At 44.4% G+C, this 21,196-nt stretch overlaps 2 protein-coding genes across 14 annotated transcripts in view; both read left to right on the plus strand.

Moving 5' to 3' along the window:
• LOC119466567 (uncharacterized) overlaps positions 1-7,569 on the plus strand; it is a 293,541-nt gene extending 285,972 nt beyond the window's left edge. For all 4 annotated transcript variants that reach the window (XM_037727091.2, XM_049657419.1, XM_049657420.1 and 1 more), the window contains one exon: positions 1,447-7,569. In XM_037727091.2, the coding sequence (XP_037583019.1) occupies positions 1,447-1,590 (144 nt within the window). In that variant the 3' untranslated portion in view covers positions 1,591-7,569. The remainder of the gene's footprint in view (positions 1-1,446) is intronic.
• A 5,125-nt stretch (positions 7,570-12,694) lies between these two features.
• LOC119466568 (piggyBac transposable element-derived protein 3-like) overlaps positions 12,695-21,196 on the plus strand; it is a 43,949-nt gene continuing 35,447 nt past the window's right edge. For 2 of the 10 annotated variants that reach the window (XM_049657669.1, XM_049657665.1), the window contains exon 1: positions 15,883-16,005. The gene's annotated coding sequence lies outside the window, so the exon portion shown is untranslated. Of the gene's footprint in view, positions 14,300-15,028; positions 15,104-15,236; positions 15,370-15,882; positions 16,006-16,817; positions 17,500-21,196 lie in introns of those variants that run through there. The other 8 variants (XM_049657663.1, XM_049657660.1, XM_049657666.1 and 5 more) reach the window with 8 other exon arrangements.

The following is a 21,196-nucleotide window of genomic DNA, read 5'->3' on the forward strand; positions in this document are numbered from 1 at the left end:
CTTAGTTGCTCTCGCACCCGCACTACCATCATGCAGCGTCACCAAACGAGTTGGTTTACTAACGCTATTGGCTGATTTCATGATCATGAGAACATTCGCAGTAATTTGTTATTGCTAATTTTGAGTTAAATAAATTTAAAATATTTCTCGAACAGTCTCGAAGGTTTTGCAGTGTTTAATCATGTCAGCTACGTACTCCAGAGTTTCCTTCCCGATGAGGAAGTGATAAACATTCACGGCGATACCTTTCAGAATGTGGCCAACTTTGTCCTCTTCCGTCATGTGGGCGCCCAGTAACTTGCACAACTGTAGTACCTCTTCATTGTATGTGCTGCATGTCTCGCTGTTAATGTGAGCCCTCTGCGACATCTGTTCCGTGCATTTCTTCTTCGTGGCTGGGTCTCCAAAGCACTTCCCAATTTCTTCCACAGATCGTTCACTGCCAATGTGTCTTTGTGGTTCTCTAATTTAACTAACGCAGTGAAATCAAGGATCAACCCAACGTAAGATAACTGGGTGGTAGCATTCCAGCTGTTATATTGGCTCACCCACTGACAGTGGTTGAGCCACTTGTCCACATCGTTGCCGGGCTTTCCTGTGAAGGTTCGTGGCTCCCAGTAGTGGTACACAGGCGCCCTTGCGGCACCCTGGTCGCAAGGGCGCCTGTGGCCATCCGAGCTCATCTCTTGGGGTAGCGGTGCAAGGCCAGCGAGGTGGAAGCTGCGGCGAAGCTCGTGCTGTTGTGCTCCCGCCGTTAGTGGACGATGTTCCTCCAATTGCTTGGTAGTGGCTTATTTAGCACCTCCACATCTGTGGCAATTGATCGTGTTTATTTGCAGGATGGGAGATGATAGCTCAAGGTAGGCCATGATGATAGCGATATCATCATGAGAGATGATATACATTTCATTTCAATCGCTTTCAGAGGGCGCTGAAATAGTGGCGCTATCACGCGCCTATTTTTGTATTTCGCGGGCTTTCTTTAAAAGCAATTACAAGAAGCGCCATCAATGGTACTTAGTTGTAAGCACTTCAGTCGGCCATTTTTAAATGTGATCTACAACTTTCGTATTGACACTTTCTTGGTGAAGCCAATATTTAAAAAGTTAGGCAATTAGTTCATATTAATTCATTGACTTCGCAGACTAGGACACGCGATCCTCAACACCACTGAGTTGGTTTGAGCCTCCTGGCACACTCCTTCGTTTTTAAAACATAGGCTACACTTAGCTGGGACACCCAATATATTTCTCAGTAAGCATTTATTTTATTGCTTATGTTGCGATGATGTGGTCGTCCACTCACAACACAATGCTCAATCAATCAGTCTTTATTATGAATAGAACAGCAGTGATACAAAGGGGAATATGCAGAAGGAGAGACTGTTACAAAACTTTGACAAGCGGTTTTCTTGATTTCTCGCTAACCATGGTAATGCGATTTCAGGTCCATGCTTCTCCCTACCGTGTCCACATGGCCTACCTTGGGGCAAGCACCATGGCATCAACTTCAGCCTTCGAGGAAGTGTGCGTGACGCCCCGTGAGTGGAAGCAGAAAGGTCCATCGTGTCTCAGTAGGTGGCACCTGTGACAGTCCCTCACCTGTGGAAAAGTGGAGTGCTTCTTGTGTTTATAAGAACTTTGCCATACAACATTCGGGGGAAAACAACATGCAACTGGCCTCTACCCTGCCCCGTGCTGACTCACCTAAAGTCCCGGAATGAGAGTTACGCAACAAGTACATCTGTGGAGTCAAGTCACCCAAGAAGAACATTGTTCGTCATCTGATAAAGCGGAACAGTCCCATGGCAGACGGCTTAGATATTCTCGTGGCAGACAGCTTGCAGAGAGCAGAAGACCTAAAGTCCCGATGTGACGAGTATTGTAAAGCAAGTACACCTACGGAGTCAAATCTCAAGACATCATGCGCGCCTTTTGTTTGTTTGATGCAACGGTCAGAACCATCGCCTCATCGAGACACCCCACGGCCGACACACCACAGAGTCGGGCAGATATCAAACAGCAGAAGTTACACGCTCTAGGCTAACCATTTCTGCAATGTGCCGTGGAAGCAAGCAGCCTCGACACATGGTTGACCTGGTACTGTGGTATCATTCAGTTGCTTCAAGAAAAAAAACTAAGCGCCATGCCGGCACCAAGACCGATGTGGGCATCTGCTCTGTCACTGTGTTCTCTTCGTTTTTGAGAATGTTCTCAAAGTGGTAAATGCACGCTCACATGAGCAGCCCAAGTTGCAGCAACTCGAGGGTCCAACAGCTCTTGCATTGTGAGTTGCTCCTGGGTGCATCGTGTCCTTTTCGAGTTTGTAGATTACCCTGATGAAGTGACCTTCACAGCAGTATGTGCATTTGACTGAAAAACATCCTGCTGCAGGTGCTTCTACGGGCCAGTGATATTGCGAAAAAAGTGTGCTGCGTATTTTTATCTCTGGTGATCGATGAGCAAAAGACCCGCCAATTGGCACATGTCATTTTAGCCACAACTAGTGCGTATAAGGGACATTGATAAATCTTGTGAGCAGTTTGAAATGAAACAACCGCTGCTGGTGCGCATTTGCAGACCATACCTGCCTAGTTTTTTTAGAAAAGTCGTATTTTCTGTTTCCACATTATCTGCGCCTAAGCAGCAGATGTCGTTTGTCATCGTTTGACTGACTGGTACATAGTTGGTTTAAAATTTCTTGTACCACTCTTGTGAAGAAGTAATGTGACTTAGGAGGAAATATTGAAGCTGTAGTTGTGTAGAAGAGAAGAGCCCTGTGCCTTTTTTGTGGACGTCTTGCCAACATTTTACATGTGTGACTGGGTAAAGTCGTCACAACATGTCTCTCTACATGTTCGTGTTTCTCCTAGTATGTAAATACCGATGCCAACTCTTTCTCGTCCTAAAGCTAGTTGGAAAGTTACTTTTACATGTGACGTCCAGAATTATTTTAGATACTGTGCATATAGTCACTGCAATGCTGCTAGCTTGGGTTTTCACGAAAAATGTGTAGTAAAATGACTGCATCATATAGGATCGAAAATTATTGAAGAAAAACTGTTTGTCTGCTAGTATTTATTGTGCTTGGTGGAAATTTCCGTCCAGTCCGGAACCTCTTTTGTCGGGTGCTTCCGAGGTGATGCTTGTATTTTTCTGCCCTGGTGCCGAAGCAGTCCCGAAGTCAGGGGAAAGTGTAAATTTGTCAAAAAACAATGTCGGCAGTTTGTCTGCCAGATTCCTCCTGTGTTCACTGTGCATTTACTTTTATAGGGTTGCCTTTTTTTGTGCACTATTTTTGAGCAAACTCAATTTTTATGCCACTTTGTACAGATGCCACTGAAGAGGTGTTTTCCCAATGTACACTTTCTCGGAGTTTGTGGTTTCACCTAATTTATAATTCCTTTTCATTGTTCCGTGTTGGCTACAGGAGTCCCTTTGAAGTAGAGAATCGTTAAAATTGGCTCGTGTTACAATATGTGAATTTTTTGTGTGTGTGATGTGCTTGTACAGTACAAGTGCTTGGATTTTTTGAGCGTGTTGTAATCGCCTATTCAACCGTTTTTTAATGCCTGTCCTGCGTTGCGATGAAGTACGCAAGAGCCCTAATTCAGGCCATTTGTGTGAAAGAAAGCAAAACGACCAGAGCTCTCAAACTTGTGGCACCAGTTTTACCAAAACGTACTGCTGTAAATTACTTTGTTACTGCTCTTGCAGTGTGACTTGCTTGACTGGGAAAGCATTACAATTGCTGAAAAAGGTTAGAGTTTGGCGTTTTCGAGAGAACAAGTCTTTATTCAAGGGCATATGCCAAATGGACATGTTTGGTATTGCGTCTGCAACCTGTCTGCAGGTGCTGCCACCTGGAGTGCAGTTGAACCTTGTGCCTTCAGAGCAGCGGTGTTCCATGCTATGACGAATATTTTTCTTGTATACTGAAACATTTATTTTGTTAACTTTTCCCCTGCAGAGTTGCGAGAACATTCTTCTAAATTGTAGGCTCAATTTGTACGGCTTACTTATTGTCTGCGTAGCGTTTTTCTTGATATGTGCAGTCTTTACCGAAGGTTTCTAAGCCAACTAATAAGAGACAGAAACTGCCACAACAGGGACGCACAGCGGTGCTCCTGTAGCAAATCTTGTGCTCAGTAGCCCAGGAAAGTCAGGACCACTGTACCTTTCAATCTCCAAGGCTTTGAAGCAATGTTCGTACCAGCATTCGAATGCTTTAAGGATACTGTACTTAAAGCATGGCCCACATTGTGCATATCAACATTTTGCTGCCGTTATGTTGCACTGTTAACTATGGCTATGTCTAAAGAATATTTGGCATCAGTAACATTCAAGGCAAAGATTGCATTTTAATTTTGAAGTTACTGCATTCAAATTTGCAAATGTACAATGCACCTAATGCCCCCAATAGAATGGTCAGCTAATTAGTTGTGCGCCTATGGCATCCCAAAGTTTGGTACGTAGAAGTGTTTTGAAAAACGAAGCACTTTATATGAGAGATTGCCCTAGGTTGTGCATCAGGAGCGCAACAGTGGGACTGCCAGCATACCTACGGTTTGTTAAGAGGAGTGGACAGGTGTCAACCTGCCATCGGCATGCCTGGCTCCCGAGAACCATATTGTTTTCTTTACTGTACTTACTAGCAGAATGAAGAAAGCTTAATGTGAAATTTCAATGCTTTTGATTAGAGTTTAATGCCCCCCACAATTTTCGCATCTCCCTCAGATTTTGTCCTATAATTCTTCAAAGAACAAAAAAAAAACAAAAAAAAAACCTTCACACGGAATTATGACCTAGTCGGTCATTCGAACCTTCATGCTTGTTGGAAGCGTGAGAAAAAGACTAGACAAGGAACACGCAGAAACAGGACGAGCACCGACTTCAACTGATGGTTTATTGCGACAGAGCTCAGTTAGCGCCAAAACAATAGAGAAAGAGACGAGGAAAGCGAGATGGGAAAGTTATGTCGAAACAAATAAGTGGAACATTTTTTGTACAAGTACCAAGTCTCGATTGAAATACCTTTATTCTTTTTTTCACTAGGCCCCTGAAGGAGTGCTCACGCGTTTATTTATTTTATTATTGATTGCAAAGGCCTCTAAGATTTCCTTTTGCTTAGTTAATAAAAGAGCACCGATGAAATGATCACATGACTTTGCAAGTGCAGCTCTCGGGCAGCTGTCATTTTATTTAACAAGCACTTTTATCGGCTTTAATGGCAACTTATTAATCCAAAGGGTAAGGATATATATTGGATCATGTATTGCACCGGTTCTAAGCACAATTTTTTTGCCCGATGTGACGAGCGTATTAATGCATGCCTTCAAGGAACAAAAGTATCCAGGGTTTTATTCGCAGATAACTATCGTGGTAGCGAAGCCGGTAGAGCAAAGGGACAGAGTTGTTGGTGTTGTGCTGGACATTTTCCATGCTTGTTCAAAAGGCCATCGTTTCACCCATGAATTGCCAGAGGTTGACACCCTACAGTAGCTTCTCAAAGCTGGAGATATAGGCCACGGTCGAAAAAAATTAATTTTGAATTATGATTCAGGTAGTTCTGAATTGATTAAAAGAGAAATTGCTGTCACTGCTCGTTCTGTTTGTGCATGTTCCTTTTCCAGTCTCTCATTCGCACTGCCAGTATGCTTGAAAAAAAGCCTTGCGAAGATTGAATTTCCTGTCAAGATTTGCCACAGAGCTCCCCAAAAGGGGAGCTTCCCTCCATGGAACATCACTGCTGTTATCTGAGAGATAGAGAATTTATCTGTTATTAGTAGATAAAGCAGTGCCCTCTAGTAAAGTCTTTCAATAGGATAGTGAACTCTTACATTGTGTTAGAATTTCCTTTCAAAACCAGCAGTGCATACTGGCCAGAAGCTGACTGCATCCTGTGGTGTAGTGATCACGCCAGACCAGGTGTGGACTCAGTTGAATCCATGCAAAGTGATGTTCCACAACATACACACACATTGTTGACCCGATGTTGCTGCTATGCTAAACAGTTTCTGCTACTTTATTGGCATGATTGGCATTTCATCACCTGATGACATTGAAAAGGCACCAATAGCAGTGGCGCCATACAAAAGCACTTGCTGGAAGAGTCATCAGTGTCAGCCAAGCAATTTGAATCTTCATTTTGAAAATCTATTGAAATTGAAAGATCACGTGTGGGAAAATGTATGAGGGAGATTAACTCAAATCACTGGGCATATCCTTGATTGATCCTTGTCGGAGATGCTTCCACCATTTTTGATTAAGTGTAGAGTACGATACCTCATCAAAGCAGTAGGCGTTCTGCCTGCTGGATTAGCTAATCAGCATGCACTGAAATTAAGTGAGATTCCTAAGAGTGATCAATCCAGAATGCGGTCCTAAGGTGGGAATGAGCAAGAAAATGATTGCTATTGTTGTCAGGTATGAACACCAAGCCGCTCTCTACCTTTAGCTGAGGTAAGAGACAATGATGGCAATTTTTTGTGTCCCTGAGACATTGTGCGTGTGTTGAGGGAGGGCTGTTAGGTGGGCGGCGTTTCGGTGACACTTTGTATAGTTGGTTTGTTACTTCAGATGAGCGGCTCACCTTAATTGACATCTGTTCAGAACTGAGCCTGCCATGCATGGTGTAACATGGCGACTGTCACAGATGACTGTTTTTAAATGTGAGTTAAAATAATCGACTTGTTCAGACAAGAAAGCTGCTACAACTGAACGCACAAGTAGCACGCATGGACCAATCGTCATAATGGGTCATTGTAGTACTGATGAGGCCGAACGTTTCAAGCTGTGAAGGTAAGGCCTCACTTAATTGGAGCAACATCCTATGTTCATATACTTTACACTGAACGTCTGTGGTCTAACTAGGCATTCGGGATTGTTTCATGTATTGTCATCATTGGAGCCACATCAAGACTTCACTCAAGATGCCAATTAAGGAAGCAGTTCCCCTACATTCCTTATCTTGTGAAGGATTGAAGATGCACTCTGTTTCGTCTTGGTTTAATATTATGTTCTGCTCTGTTTGTGAATCGGCTGTAGTTGTGTAGCGTTTCGTGTGAACTTTGTGCTTCAAAGACCAGCAGGGAAGTTGGACTCTTTAGACGGGCAGGTATTGGCCCGAGCAATCTTGATGTTGCAATCACTAGTGATTTGTTCTTAGATATGCAAAATATGTGCAGTTCTTTCACTCATGCATAGACAGGAGTATTTTACGATGTTGCTTTACAACGTAACCTAAGCAGTAAACTCACAACATTACCCTGTCTTGTGCTGCTGCTGTTGATGATGCTTTATTTAATAATTCCAGTGATTTTTTTTTTATGTGGCAATTGTTTTCTGTGCGAGCCTTTTTTTTTTTTCGCTCTCGTTTTTCATGTCGCAAAGGCAGCTGTTAATTGAGGGCAGCATTTTCATGAACCTATTTTTTCAGTCATGAAGCCTTTTGAATAATCGTGTTAATAAGTGCATTGCTAATATTGCCTTGTCATACAGATTGTGTCAAAACACAAACATTTTGAATGTTAAATAATACTTGAATAAAAGAATGTTCATAAAAAGTCAACTTTATCAGTGTCTTACGGGGTACTGCTACTGGTAGCATTATCAGGGCTGCATTAAGAAGTGGAGAGACCAAGAATCGTAGTCAACCATTTTTCCCTATTCACCCACACTTCAATAAATGTATAAAATTGCCCCAGTGTCTTACACTGAAATTTATTTCAAATATACGGGCAACATCTTTAACATATTTGTTCCATAACTGCACATAATATGTGTAGCGATAAACTGCGTACGTTAACGTAAACCTTTATATATATTATGTACATATATATTATATAACGTACATATATATTATGTAGATGCTTCACCTCAATTCATGTGCAGTACGTGTGATTATTTCTAAACATGCAAATTTAATTAAACATAACCCTTCTAATGTAAAATGCATGAGATAAGAAATAAAGTTGACAGCCCCAAATTAACGAATTATTGTGATACGTCAGTTGGAAAGCAAAGGAAACCTTGGCTAGCCCTGGATGAGTATGACTTCCTTTAACAAATTTGATACAATACTGGAGACAGCTCACGTTTTGTTGCTGAAAGGGCAATAATTGAAGACATTGGTGGCATGATATACCTCAAGGCGATGAATTGTACGTGTCTGCAAAGTATTACACGTACTGATGTGCGCAGCAACAACCTGAAAACTCTGCACGAAATCCCAAGGAAATCCCGTGGACTCTTCTCGAAGGAGCCTTCTGGGATGGCATGCCCGCAATGATGGCGTTTTTGCATCACACACACTAAAGCCACGCTGCGCACACACTGCTTTTGCAGCACACAAATTACCTACAGTAGCGTGAACATTGAGATTACTGTGAAAAGTAAAGTGCACCTCTAATGGTAATAAATGTGCAAACGCTCCACGCTTCTCGTCACAGTGCATTGGCTGCCCGCCGCTGGGTGACGTAAGCGGAACGTCACTCCGAGGGGTGCGGCTTTGCACTCGCTGCAGCCTCCCAGTTTCTGTTTCGCACGCTCCGGTAATCCTGTATGTATATATATATGAGGGACGTTCCAAAAGTAAGTTTTGTCATTTATTTTTGCACGGCAACTTTATTGCCAAAAAAAATACGCCACTATTATACACCTTGCACTATTTTTCCACATAGTCGCCACTGAGACATTTGTCGTAGCATGCAATCAGTTTGAAGAAACCACTCTGGTAAAACTCGGTGCGAATTGTCGCACAGCTTGCTCCACCTCAGGATTGTTTTGGAAGCAATGTTGTCATGATTGGCAAGGAATTCGATAGGTCAAGTGGGGAAAACATCGCCGCGCGTGTTCCCATGACGAGAGGCGGTTATCGTCTTCCTGGAAACTCTGCTCCCGCAAGTGTGGGAAACATCGTCGCGCGCTATCGTCTTCCTGGAGACTCGGCTCCCGCAAGTGTGGAAATCATGCCCGCGCGCTATCCCGTGACGAGATAATCGCTTTCATCCCCGAGAAAGCGTCGCCAATTTTACGCTCCGAGCAGACGCAAAGGCGAGCAACCAAAGGAGAGGACCCGAGGGGGAAGAGGTCGTCAACTTGACAACCCGACAGAGTACTGGCTTTTCCACAAGTTCCCCGAAAGAGACATTGGCTACCACAAGACCATGAGGGGTTATTTAAGGCCGTCCTGGCCCCCATGTTAGGCAGAACTGCTCGAGACTCGGATAGAGTCAAAACCATGTACCAATGAAGTGAATACAATCTTTTCTATTTTTACATCATCACGATACCCGCCTTCATCGCCGTCTCCTGATTCTTGCGGTGACCACCCACCTCACCCGGTCGAGATGATATCAACGTCCAGAGATTTCAGCTTGTCCTGTACTCTAGTAACGTTGTTTTCATTTGTGGATGTGGAGGGATGCCCACTTCGACCTTTATCCTCCACACTCTGCCTTCTTTCACTGAACATGCAACACCAGCGACTAACCATTTAATGAGACATAACCTCTTCACCATGCACCATCTGTAGGCGTTCATGGATGATGGACGCACTAGTCCCACGTGCCCATTCATATCTGATAACAGCATGCACTTCCATTGGCAACCACGTTGTCAGCACACGTCTGTCTGCCATCGTGATTTGTACTCGAATGACCTCTGGCACACCGGTCTGTTGCTAGTCTCTCTTCTTCGGCGCTCTGTGCATGCGTCATTCCTCCTCTGCCGACGCTTCTTCCGTCGTTGTACCAGCAACAGGCATGGATTCTTATGGTGATTGTTTGTTTCACCTGGTGTACCATGTTCTCTTTAAAAAAAAATGACGAAACTTACATTCGGAATGTCCCTCGTATATATACGACGTCTGTTAGAAAAGTATCCGACCTTTGGCCGAAGAAAAGAAAACTGGCATAACTGGAGCGTTAGAAACCTTATCACCCTCAAAGTAGTCTCCTTGGGACTCCACACACTTCTCCCAGCGGCGCTGCCAGTGTTGGAAGCATTCCGAGAAGGCCTCTTTCGGAATTAAGTTTAGCTCAGCTGTCGTTGCAGCCATAATGTCCTCTCTTGCCTGAAATCGCACTCCTTTCAATGGCCTCTTGATTTTGGGAAACAGCCAGAAGTCGCAGGGGGCCATATCAGGAGAGTAAGCAGCCTGTTGAACTACAGGAGTCAGGTGTTTCGCCAAAAAAGTCTGAATCAAGTGCGAGAAATGTGCAGAAGCATTGTCGTGATGGATGCGCCAATTTCCTGTTGACCGCAACTCCGGTCTCTTGCGCCGTACAGCATCACGTAGGCGACGGAGAACATCCCTGTAGTACTCTTTGGTGATTGTGTGACCCTGTGGTGCGTACTCGTGGTGTACCACACCACGGGAGTCAAAGAAAGCAGTCAGCATCACTTCGACATTGCTGCGCACTTGGAGGGCCTTTTTTCATCTTGGTGACGTGGAATGCTTCCACTGTGACCGGGATTTGGTTTCCGGGTCGTACCCGTACACCCAACACTCGTTGCCAGTGATTATGGGGTTCATGAAGTCAGGGTCACTGTTTGTGGAATCCAGCATGTCCTGTGAGACTTCAACACGAAGTTGCTTTTGCTCCACCGTGAGCAGCTTCGGCACGAATTTCGCCGCAACTCTCTTCATGGTGAAATCTTCGGTCGTAATGGAATGTGAAGAAAAAGTGCTGATGCTCACCTCTTCCGCAATTTTTCGAATAGTCACACGATGGTCCTGCATCACCACAGCGTTCACTTCGGCAATGACCTGGTCATTTCGGCATGTTGATGGCATACATATCTGTTGATCAGATATGTATCTGACTGTTTTACCGTCAACCTGGGCCATTGTGGAGTACATATATAGGTTAGAGCATCGGGCTGCTGTGCTTGAGAAAATAGGGTTCGAAACCAACCGTCAGATCAACTTGAGTCGCTGAGTATGTGGCAATGTGTACATGTGCCGCTCTTCAACGAACCTCTTTCTCACCGACAGTTGCAGGACTGGGTATAGTACCGCTCTTCAATTAAACTCGTTGACGCCGGCTTGGAGCACTGACTATGTGCCAGTTGTTTTGTGCTGATCTTCAATGAAAGTTTTTGATGGCAAGTTGCTAACTGGGTATGTGCCAGTTTTGTGTTGGCCGCTTTTCTATAAATGTCTGTGACGTCAACTTGGTATGTGTCACTGGGAATGTGCTGCTCTACAATGACGAAAAAGATGCCTTCAATTTATCTGATGCTGAGGGGAATTGAACTCACGTCAGGGTCCCACACTGACAACGCACTGATGCACTGGCAGGCTGCGCCACAAATGCACCAGGTATGTATCTCTTTCAACGAACGCCTTCCACGGCAATGCTTTAGCGATCCTGCGCCATGAATGCACTGGCTATGTGCAGCTCTTCAATGTACCTCTCGCCAACATGAGTTGATATAGTATGTGCCACCGAGTGTGCAGTAAGCGAGGGAACAATTCGCGCTCATTAACACAAATGAACGAACGCGGGGAGAGAGGGGTTAAATTTACTGGGGCGGAGTGCCGGTATGTATGCCTCGGTCTCGAAGTAAACGAGAGCGTTGCTGATTATTGCTAATTCAAAGTCAAAACTTGGAGGACGCCTTGTGGAATGCAACAGCAATCAAATCCCGGACTGCTTCTCACGCTTCCCGGCAGATGCAGCTTATGTAACTGTAATGTTTGCCGGGAAACGCTATCGGCGAACGCTATACACGAAGGCGAGCTTTCTGGTAGAAACGCGACCTCTTGCGTGGCCCGATCCCGGAGGTAATCCACAGCCGCGTCAAAAAAATATTTTCAGGTTTCGCGCTTTTAAGATTTCAATCTGAGAAGATTTAACATAAAAGGCATGCGCTGTCGGTGTTGTGTTTCATGTCATTTGTTCGTGGCCAGTCATTCTCAAAATTCCGGGGAATAACTTTGTTAAGAATGCAACACCATGCATGAAGAGTTGCACGGTGCACTTTCAATCGCGATCAAACCCGATCGGGATCGAATTTCTCAGTCGCGATTCCCCCTTGTGCAAGCTGTGGGCGAACGCTATACACGAAGGCGAGCTTTCTGGTAGAAACGCGACCTCTTGCGTGGGCCGATCCCGGAGGTAATCCACAGCCGCGTCAAAAAAATATTTTCAGGTTTCGCGCTTTTAAGATTTCAATCTGAGAAGATTTAACATAAAAGGCATGCGCTGTCGGTGTTGTGTTTCATGTCATTTGTTCGTGGCCAGTCATTCTCAAAATTCCGGGGAATAACTTTGTTAAGAATGCAACACCATGCATGAAGAGTTGCACGGTGCACTTTCAATCGCGATCAAACCCGATCGGGATCGAATTTCTCAGTCGCGATTCCCCCTTGTGCAAGCTGTGGGGGAATTAAGCCAATCGCGGTCGAGAATTTCGATCCGGATCGCGCTCGATCGCGATCGAAAGTGGACGCGGGTGACACCGGTATGAGCAACTTTAGTAATAGATTGGTGTGAAAATGTCGCAAGGCGTGGCATATACATATACCGACACCGGATTTTGTGCGACAGTCAAAACGCAGTCAAAACAGGTCAAAACGCGCGCTCTGGGAGGGAACGCGCCGAATGCCGTTTCCGGAACCGGTTGCGTGCGACCGCTGCTGCTGTTGTGATCCACGCGCTTGGTCATCTGCGCAGACCACTGATCAGTGGCGCAGACCGAAGTGCGCTGTCTGAGCCGATCATAGCGGTCTGAAATTCGGATTTGGGAAACCCGAGCTACAGTGTACTGTACCCGAGCTTACAGCAAGATTCACCGTACGTCTCTGGTGTAAGCTCTCTTTCCTCACGAAGTTCAGGACCCTTTGTGCGTGCATCTTGAAGCGCGAGCGTGAAACTGCAGCGCAAAATGCAGCAGGGGCAGGCTCTTTTCGCGCCTATCGTTGCGATCTAGGAGTTGTTACCAAAAGTTGTGACGGATACTCGGCGTTGCGCCGTAGAAGTGTGCAGCCTCCTGGGCTGTGAGCTGCACCCTTTTACTGCAGAAGAGGCGCCCGAGCGTGCGCGGTTGTCCCAGCGGCGAGCGAAGCGGATGGACACCTCCGTCGAGTGAACAGAGCTTCGTGCTGCACTTCGACTTGTGGTTCCAGTGCGCGCATGAGGACGGCTCCTGGGTGCATGTGACCGGTGAACGGACGCTCAAACCGGGCGCCGTGCCTACCTGTTAACCGCGGCGGGGAGACGCTTCAGGTGAGTGGGTCGTCACAAAGCTCGGATGCAAAACTTTCCTCACTACACGCGATATCTCGGTGGAAAAATGAAACAATTGGGCCCTACTAACGTTTGTGCCCGGTCAAGCTTTTGTCGTTGAAGACGCTGGAGTTCGCACTGGCTGTGTGCAGGTGTTATTCGCCGTCCAGACCCAACTCTGCAACCTTGATCAAGAAGCAGTAAAAATTGCGCTTCTCAGCTTTTGCAACAACGTGTTGTCTTGGTCCTTGGGCAAGCCTCGAACCTGTCGTTCTGTTGCCAAGTAGCGCTGGCCAGCTGCGTCAACAAGGCGATGGAGAGGATGGTCTTTACATGCTTGGAGTGGTATCTGCGAATAGGCACTGCGATCTAGAAAATTATAGCGTGTATAGAGGTAACGGCAGGATTTTGACGCGGACGTTCATCGATAGTGTTATTCATCTTTTGACATATGTATAACACGAAAGACACCTGAGAAGACACGCTGTGGCTTTATACCTTGTTGTCAAAGGGGTCTATGACAATGTAGCTCGTCAGGCAATTCCGGGTGTCTTGGAATCTGTGGGAACCGACTGGCATGCATTTTGCTGGAGACACAGCTGTCTAAGCAAAATATATTTCCTTATCCTGACTGAAGATGGGCCATTATTGACCCTTTTCACAAAGCAGTTTATTCTAGAAGAACGAGGTGGCGCTTTCGGAGGCGCGCCATTGCTTGCCTCAGGCGCAATTGCGCTCGAATGCGAAACCGTATCCACTGCTACCTTGCTACCGTGCGATCAGCTCTCGGATCGCTAATGCACTGTGCTCCGTTCAAGCTGCGAAGTATGGAATGGTAGAGGGAAGACGTGTGCCGTAGTTGTCTGCAAGAACAACAACTGGAACATAAAAATATGAAATGAAGCTGTGTGCGAAGTTCACGGACCGCTACTACACAAGGACTGCCCATGTTGCTGACCCTTCGCGATGCACGGCTTCCCACAAGGATTAAAAAATGCAGTTGTCCGCCAGCGTTGAATCGCAAATCTTCAATGAAAAAACTTCAACCCCGGAACGTCGGCAAGAGTGAGTACCGCTCGTTACAGTGACCCATGGGCGCAGTGGCGCCGCTACCGGCATAGCAAGTTTCACGCCGCGTATGACCAGAACCGCGACTTCTTTTGTTTCTTTTGTAATGTCACTTGCTGTAACAGCTGAGAATGAGCATTAGGATCGCGTCATTCACGACACAACACGTCTGCTCGAAATGGTTGCTGTTTTCAGTCATTGGCACCTTCATTTCGCCTATCAACAAATAGAAATTCGCCTGGCAAAAGCCATGAATGTCATTGCTTTTTATGTAGTTCTGCTTCTGTAAAAAAAAAAAAATGTCCGTTAAGTACTGCGCCGCCAGCGAATGAAACAGAATTCTTAATGCTCAGCCTTCACTGTATATTGAGTACGCGTCTCGATCAAGACATGGTGAAAAATATGCGAGTGGCTTTCCGAGTACCATATCCAACACTTACCACGGTTTTGAAGTAGCCCAATACTACCATGTGCACCACTAAATCAGTCCACACACTCAAATTATTCACCACATCAAATAATCTGACAGCTGCTCTCCCTTATTGATAACAGACAAAACTGCTTTCTTGCTTTGCTGTTGCTATTCGATAAAAAATGAAGAAAACCACTAAGGGGGGGGGGGGGGGGGATACCAGTTCCAATTTATTTCACAAATAGGCTAAAAGCTTGTGAGTGCCAATAAAACACTGCAGGTTTATTAAAGTGTATATGTACTTCCTTTCACAGGTGTGTTTGGTCCATTTTGTTGATGGACGTCCCACGAAAAATAACCCATACCCAACACTGCACCTTGGAACACTGGTAATGTTAAATTTTTCTCTCTCTCGCCATAACTCATGCTGTATTGAATATATACACGTTTTCTTTTTCTGTATTTAAAAAATTTAGACTATCCATCGCAAAGGAAGAAGGCAGTTAAAACGCCCTGCAGCCTGCATGCAAGAAGCTGAGACAACGGTCACCGTATGCCCAGCGACAGCTGACAGCACTGCACAGCAGACAGCAATGGACGAGCAAGATGAAGGAAACAGTGAACCCTGCTACATTTACAGTTACATACAAAATAGGTACATTGCTTACCCCACTTATAGCACGTCATTCCTTTTAGGCACAGAACTGTTTATCACAACTCATTAAAAATATAGAATCTGCGTTAATGTCAAAGCTAGTGAATAGACTCTTGACTATCTTCATAAACAGCCAAAATTGCTTTGGTCTGTTCAATGCTAGCATTATTTGTGACCAAGTTCCAAGCTATTTTCGTACAATTCTTAATGATAGTTAATGAGAGGTTGGTGCAAGTAAAGATTTTCTGTTTACTACCGCCTGTCTCATTAGCACAAGAGATTTAGAGCGTTTATGCTAGTAAAGTTACATGCTCATTATTCTGAAGTTTTTAAATTGTAAATTTTGTAAACCGAGTTCTGTTGCATCTGCAAACTTCACTGCACAGGCTGACAGAGGCAGAGGAAAGACCAAAGAGCTGCTCGGTTTGCGGCTGCAAATGCCAGTTTCTGGTGACATCGGACAAGGCAGTTCAAGCCACGGCACAAGTATCTGAACACACATGCAGCAAACATCCAGAACACTCTTCTATGGAAGCAGACAGGGCTTGTCAAACAGCATTTACTGTCTACTCGACTCTCACTTCAAGCTCCTTCAGGTTTTTTACAGGGCTTTCGAAGGATGTGTTTGATGAATTGGTGAGGGCTCTTGAAGCAACTGCTGAGCAGAAGTCATTTGTTTTACCCTTCCAAGATCAGGTGCTGCTGACACTTATGAGGCTGCGCTTAGGGCTGCTGCTTAATGACCTCAGTTTCCGCTTCGGTATTTCCACAGCTCTAGTGAGCAGGATTTTCTGCTCTATAGTGTCGGCTCTTGCTCACTTTTCTAGAAAATACCTAGTGTTCTGGCTGGCAAGAGAAACAATTAGAAGAACAATGCCTAGTATTTTTGAGGACTATCCACTCACAACATGCATCATCGATTGCTTTGAGATTTTTGTTGAGAAACCGGGCAACTTGCTTTGGAGAAATCAGACCTACAGTCGTTACAAATCGCACAACACTGCCAGAGTACTGCATGTCATTGCACCCAATGGGTTTGTGATGTTCATTTCCAAGCCATATGGTGGTCGTGCAAGCGATCGGTTCATCACATGGGATAGTGGCTTTACAAAGTTTCTGACACCAGGTGATGAGATCCTGGCTAACAGGGGTTTCACAATAGGCAACTGTTTACCAATGGGAGTAAAGCTAAGGTTGACAAGCTTTTCAAAAGGCAGACAACAAATAAGCCGCCCTGAGCTGGGAAAGTCAAAGTGCCTAGCAAGGCTCTGCATCCATGTTGAGCGGTCTATAAGACGACTGAAACGCTTCAGGATACTGAAGTATTTTCCCGCAAGCATCTTTGCAAAAGAAACGCTTGCTAATGATGTACTGACTGCTGTAGCTGGACTGTGCAATCTTCAGCCACCTCTGATTAAGGACAGAGTGATTTCTGCATCTACAAAGTAAATAAATCCTCATTTTCAAACAGGACATTAAAGAATAATAAGCAAGCACGCCCTGCCATCATAAACATATGAGTGGAACAGCACAGGTCAAAGGCATGTAGAAAAACAATTACTGCTAAGTCCTGAAACACCTTTCTCAGTTCATGCACAATAGAGTTCTTTTATGACGAAACTCTGTTAACCCTTTCAGACGCTCTGGACGCAAAGATAGTGCATCAACAGCTAAAGCACTGATGAAAGGAATATTTAAAATGTGTCGCATATATCTTGAAACACTTGTGATTGGAATTGTGCTGAAATTTTGGATAACACGTGCAAAATGTTTTAGTAAAATGAGTGGGACGGTAGACAGACAGTTCGGTGTTTTTGCTTGGTGTCAGTATGCAGTTGTATGTAGCGGGTTCGCTTCTTTCATTGTTTTTCGCAATGTCATGCACCAGGCATAATTTTCAAGCGGCTGAACGAATGCTTTTCAATACACGAAATAGTTGACGTTCGCACATTTGATGTTCCTGTAGCGAGTTCTTGCGTGGAGTTCACATTGTGTAATCTTGACAAAACTCACTAAAGAATTGAAAATTCTTATCTTTTCTGCAGTTGACCACTTTCTATCATCCAGAAGAGGCAAGAAATGTGGCAAAAGGAAGTTTTCAATCAATAGGATAAAGTGGCGTCTGAAAGGGTTAAGATTATTTATCTGATCAGCTGAAAGTTCCATGCAGCTATATTTGTTTCTAATCAATTATCTCGTGATAATCGGAATATATTTTAACGTCCCTTCAAATTTCTTTTCAAATGCAATTTCTTGTACTTTTAAAGAAGTGTATGCATACTGTTGCTTAGCTTGGGATGTTAAACAACTGAACTATGTAACAATAAAGTTACTACAGATAAGCTTGAAGTCTCATCATTTATACTCAAGACTCCTCAAGGGTCATCCACATTCAGTGCGCACTGTAAATGAAAGCACTGAATCACTTGCATGAAATGTAGCACTGTCACTGAGCCCTGTCAGTGAGAGCAGGCAGCAGGTGAGCAAAATAAAAGTGCTCCAACTGCAGAACATATGTTTCTAGGAACTCTTTGTCTTAAAGCACCTCAACAACATAGGCCTCCCCTGGTGACCATATGACAAAGTTGCAACGCTCTTTTTTTGCAGCAGTACATCTTGAGCTGTACTGTTTGTTCCTCCCCTTCTTGCTTAGACTCAGTGTGTCATCTGTACTAATGACATCATACTGTCCACTGTTGAAAATTTCCTTAAGGCTCCCATGCTTTTCCAACGTCTGGGGAGTGGGGCACTTTATCTCAATAATTGTTGGCGAGTCAGCAATTACGCCATCTGGGCTTGCCCCCAACCATGATGTTTCTGGCCTGACAACCATACCAACCTCCTGGACCTTGGTGGTTTTTAACTGCTCGTACCACCGACGAGCTTTGGGCTCAGATATTTGCCCATAGCTTCAAAAAAAAACAAAAAAAAAAAACACAGGTACTACCATTATTACATCACCAAACAGTTTGTCATTATAACAGATTCACATTCACTTCACAATGAATGTTCCCAGTCTCTTCTCCATTTGGTGATGTAGCATGCATAATTACCAGCACACTAGAAAGAGCTCCAGCAGACTGCACAATTTCGGAACACGATTTGGAGCAAAACCATCTGTGCTGTTGAGCGTCCCCTTCAGCACCGGGTTACAACACCCCCCCCCCAGCTTCTAACCTTCCCACATATGTTTTGAAATTCCATGCCCTTTATGTTTCTTTGCATGAAAGGAAGGAGGATTCACTAAAAGCTACTAGTACATTTAGTAGCTTGAGATGGTGAATGTTTCCCCAACATGATCGAAATGAACCACTAAGAGACAGCGCAGTCGAGGTCGGCAGAAAACCAGATGGGATGATGAAGTTAGGAAATTTGCGGGCGCAAGTTGGAATATGCTAGCGCAAGGCAGGGGTAATTGGAGATAGCAGGGAGAGGCCTTCGTCCTGCAGTGGACATAAAATATAGGATGATGATGATGAAATACAGCCATACTAGAAAGTGAAAGTACACCGGTCACAAGGAAGAGGTACACGAAAAAGAAAGAAAAGTCAAACAGAATTACTGTACCCTACATATATATGCACAACTTTCTCAGCTGCCAAACAGAACAAACAAGGGCAAACTAACGCTACCAAACACAAGCACAATACACAATACATTACACATGCTGCATGGGGGCACTTGTAATAAAACCTTTGCAAGAAAACTAGGAAATAGGAAATGCACCTTTTGCATTGAACATATATGTGACAAATATGTCTCGTAGCTCTCTTAGTGGTATCGTCGTTATGTCGATACCTTTATTCTGAAATTCATTTAGCTATGTAGTTAGCTGGTATCGTATCGTCTGCTTTCCATACGATGGCAACGACTGACAGCCCACCATAAGGATTGCGGGTAGCATACATAATATCATTATTTCAAACCTTGGAAGAGTTTCTGTTGTTTTTCTTTTTTGTATTTAGTGCATAAAGCGAGATAGTTAATCATAAAATGAAACCACAGTAACAACCACAGTACTCAAGTCGGCAGCATAAGGCACTTGACACACTAAGCAAATGACACGCTTTTCAAATTAAGAGCTTGTTTTTGTTTTCAACTGTTGTCATCGACCAGACAATTGCACTGTAACTGAAAATGGAAGAGAAAACAAGTTGTACAATATAACGTTGACTGAAATAGGAAATTGAAGGCAGTACGGCTGCATAAAACCGACAGTGCAAGACAATTTGTTGACGACAGTATTCTCACATGGGCATCCCAAGACAATGCACCAGAAAAATAAACATTTAGTGTCTTCATTGTTCTACGCTATTGTTACCCTCCAAATTTCAGCCAACATTTGTACATACACAGCATAGGTCATGAGTATGTCGACTCATTCTTACCCCACACTCATTTCACAGGCACGAGGTAGAGCGCTAGTGAGTGGCAAAGAGTGTGTGTGATTGGACAGGAGTGTAAACAAGAGTGAGTGCGAGTGCAGTGAATTGGCATTTAAGAACAGGGGTGAGTGTGAGCGAAAGTCAGTGCCCAGCGATTTAAACGTGATAGTCTGAGTGCATGGCTGCCAGTGCTTTTTGTGCTACTGGTGACCTTTGAGTGATCTCTATGGGGCCGAATGCAAGCATAATGCGTCACCAAAGGGTTTTGCTTTCATCATATACCACAATGCACCAGCTCGGTGTTTGCAGTGCGTAAAAAGTGCTGGCAGACATGCGCTCCGACTATCAGGTTTGAATCGCTTAGCAGTGTGCAGTGCCTGTGAAAATACCATTGAGTAAGTATGAGCGAGTATCGGCTTATTCAACCAACGTATGGTACTCAGATATTTTTTTTTGTACAACTTGTGTTTCACACGGAGATTTTTGAGTCGCTTTAGTTCCGCTAACAGCTTCAATGCAAAGGAGCAAAAGCAAGTAAACCTTGATGAGAAAATGCAAGTTTGCCTCATTACATGTCCAAATACAGTCATTATGTCATGTGTAATTGATGCACGGCCAAACAATGCATTAAAGAAGGTGAAATGCTCAGGACAACTGTGGAAACCTAGAGAGTACTAAGCACCACAAAAAATAATGTCTTGGGGCAACAGATCTAGAAGATAGGCCTTTGCAGGTTTGTATTTTATTGTGTAGTGTAACAGGGAGCAGCCCGTAGATGCAAGAGGTCCAGCTAGTGCTTTTCCTAATTTTTCTGCATCCTGTTCTTGTCAATAATTTGTCAAAAACAAAAGGGATAATAAATGTGGTGTTTAGCAATGAGTAGCTTAACAACATAAATACACTGACCTTTTCAGTCTTGCTTACTGCTCTAAACTTTCAAAACTTTTGGAAAACATTTGTGCCATTGCTTAAACTTTAATTGAAATGTCTATCTCTGAAACACACATCCACAGCTAAATAAGTTGACTTAGATACCTGTGCTAAATCTCACAAGTGCCTCACAGCAATCTGTAGGCTATGTCTGGGCAGCATTGCGCACGGTCAGTGCCTAGGAGGGAGTCACCCAGTGATATCAAGCTGAGGATTCGTTCTGCTTCAATATATTCAGGTGTGTGCCTTGAGAGAGACAGTGGCTGTCTGCAGCAAGTGATATCCCCTTCCCCCCACCCAAAGCACCACCTAACCAAGCTGAAAGTATGCACATGAGCTATTGACAGAAACGGATAGCAGTGAAATGGCCAGGCATGCTCAGTAAATCATAAAGTTCAAGACCTCCAAAGCTGCCATGTGCCCATTAACCTGCTGTGCTAAGGCTGTATCATGCTATTGCCAGCACATCCTGTGACTTTCACACTAGTGCAAGCTACTTGTGAGATTCAGTA

Source organism: Dermacentor silvarum, chromosome 10 (assembly GCF_013339745.2).
Source record: "Dermacentor silvarum isolate Dsil-2018 chromosome 10, BIME_Dsil_1.4, whole genome shotgun sequence".
NCBI lineage: Eukaryota > Metazoa > Arthropoda > Arachnida > Ixodida > Ixodidae > Dermacentor > Dermacentor silvarum.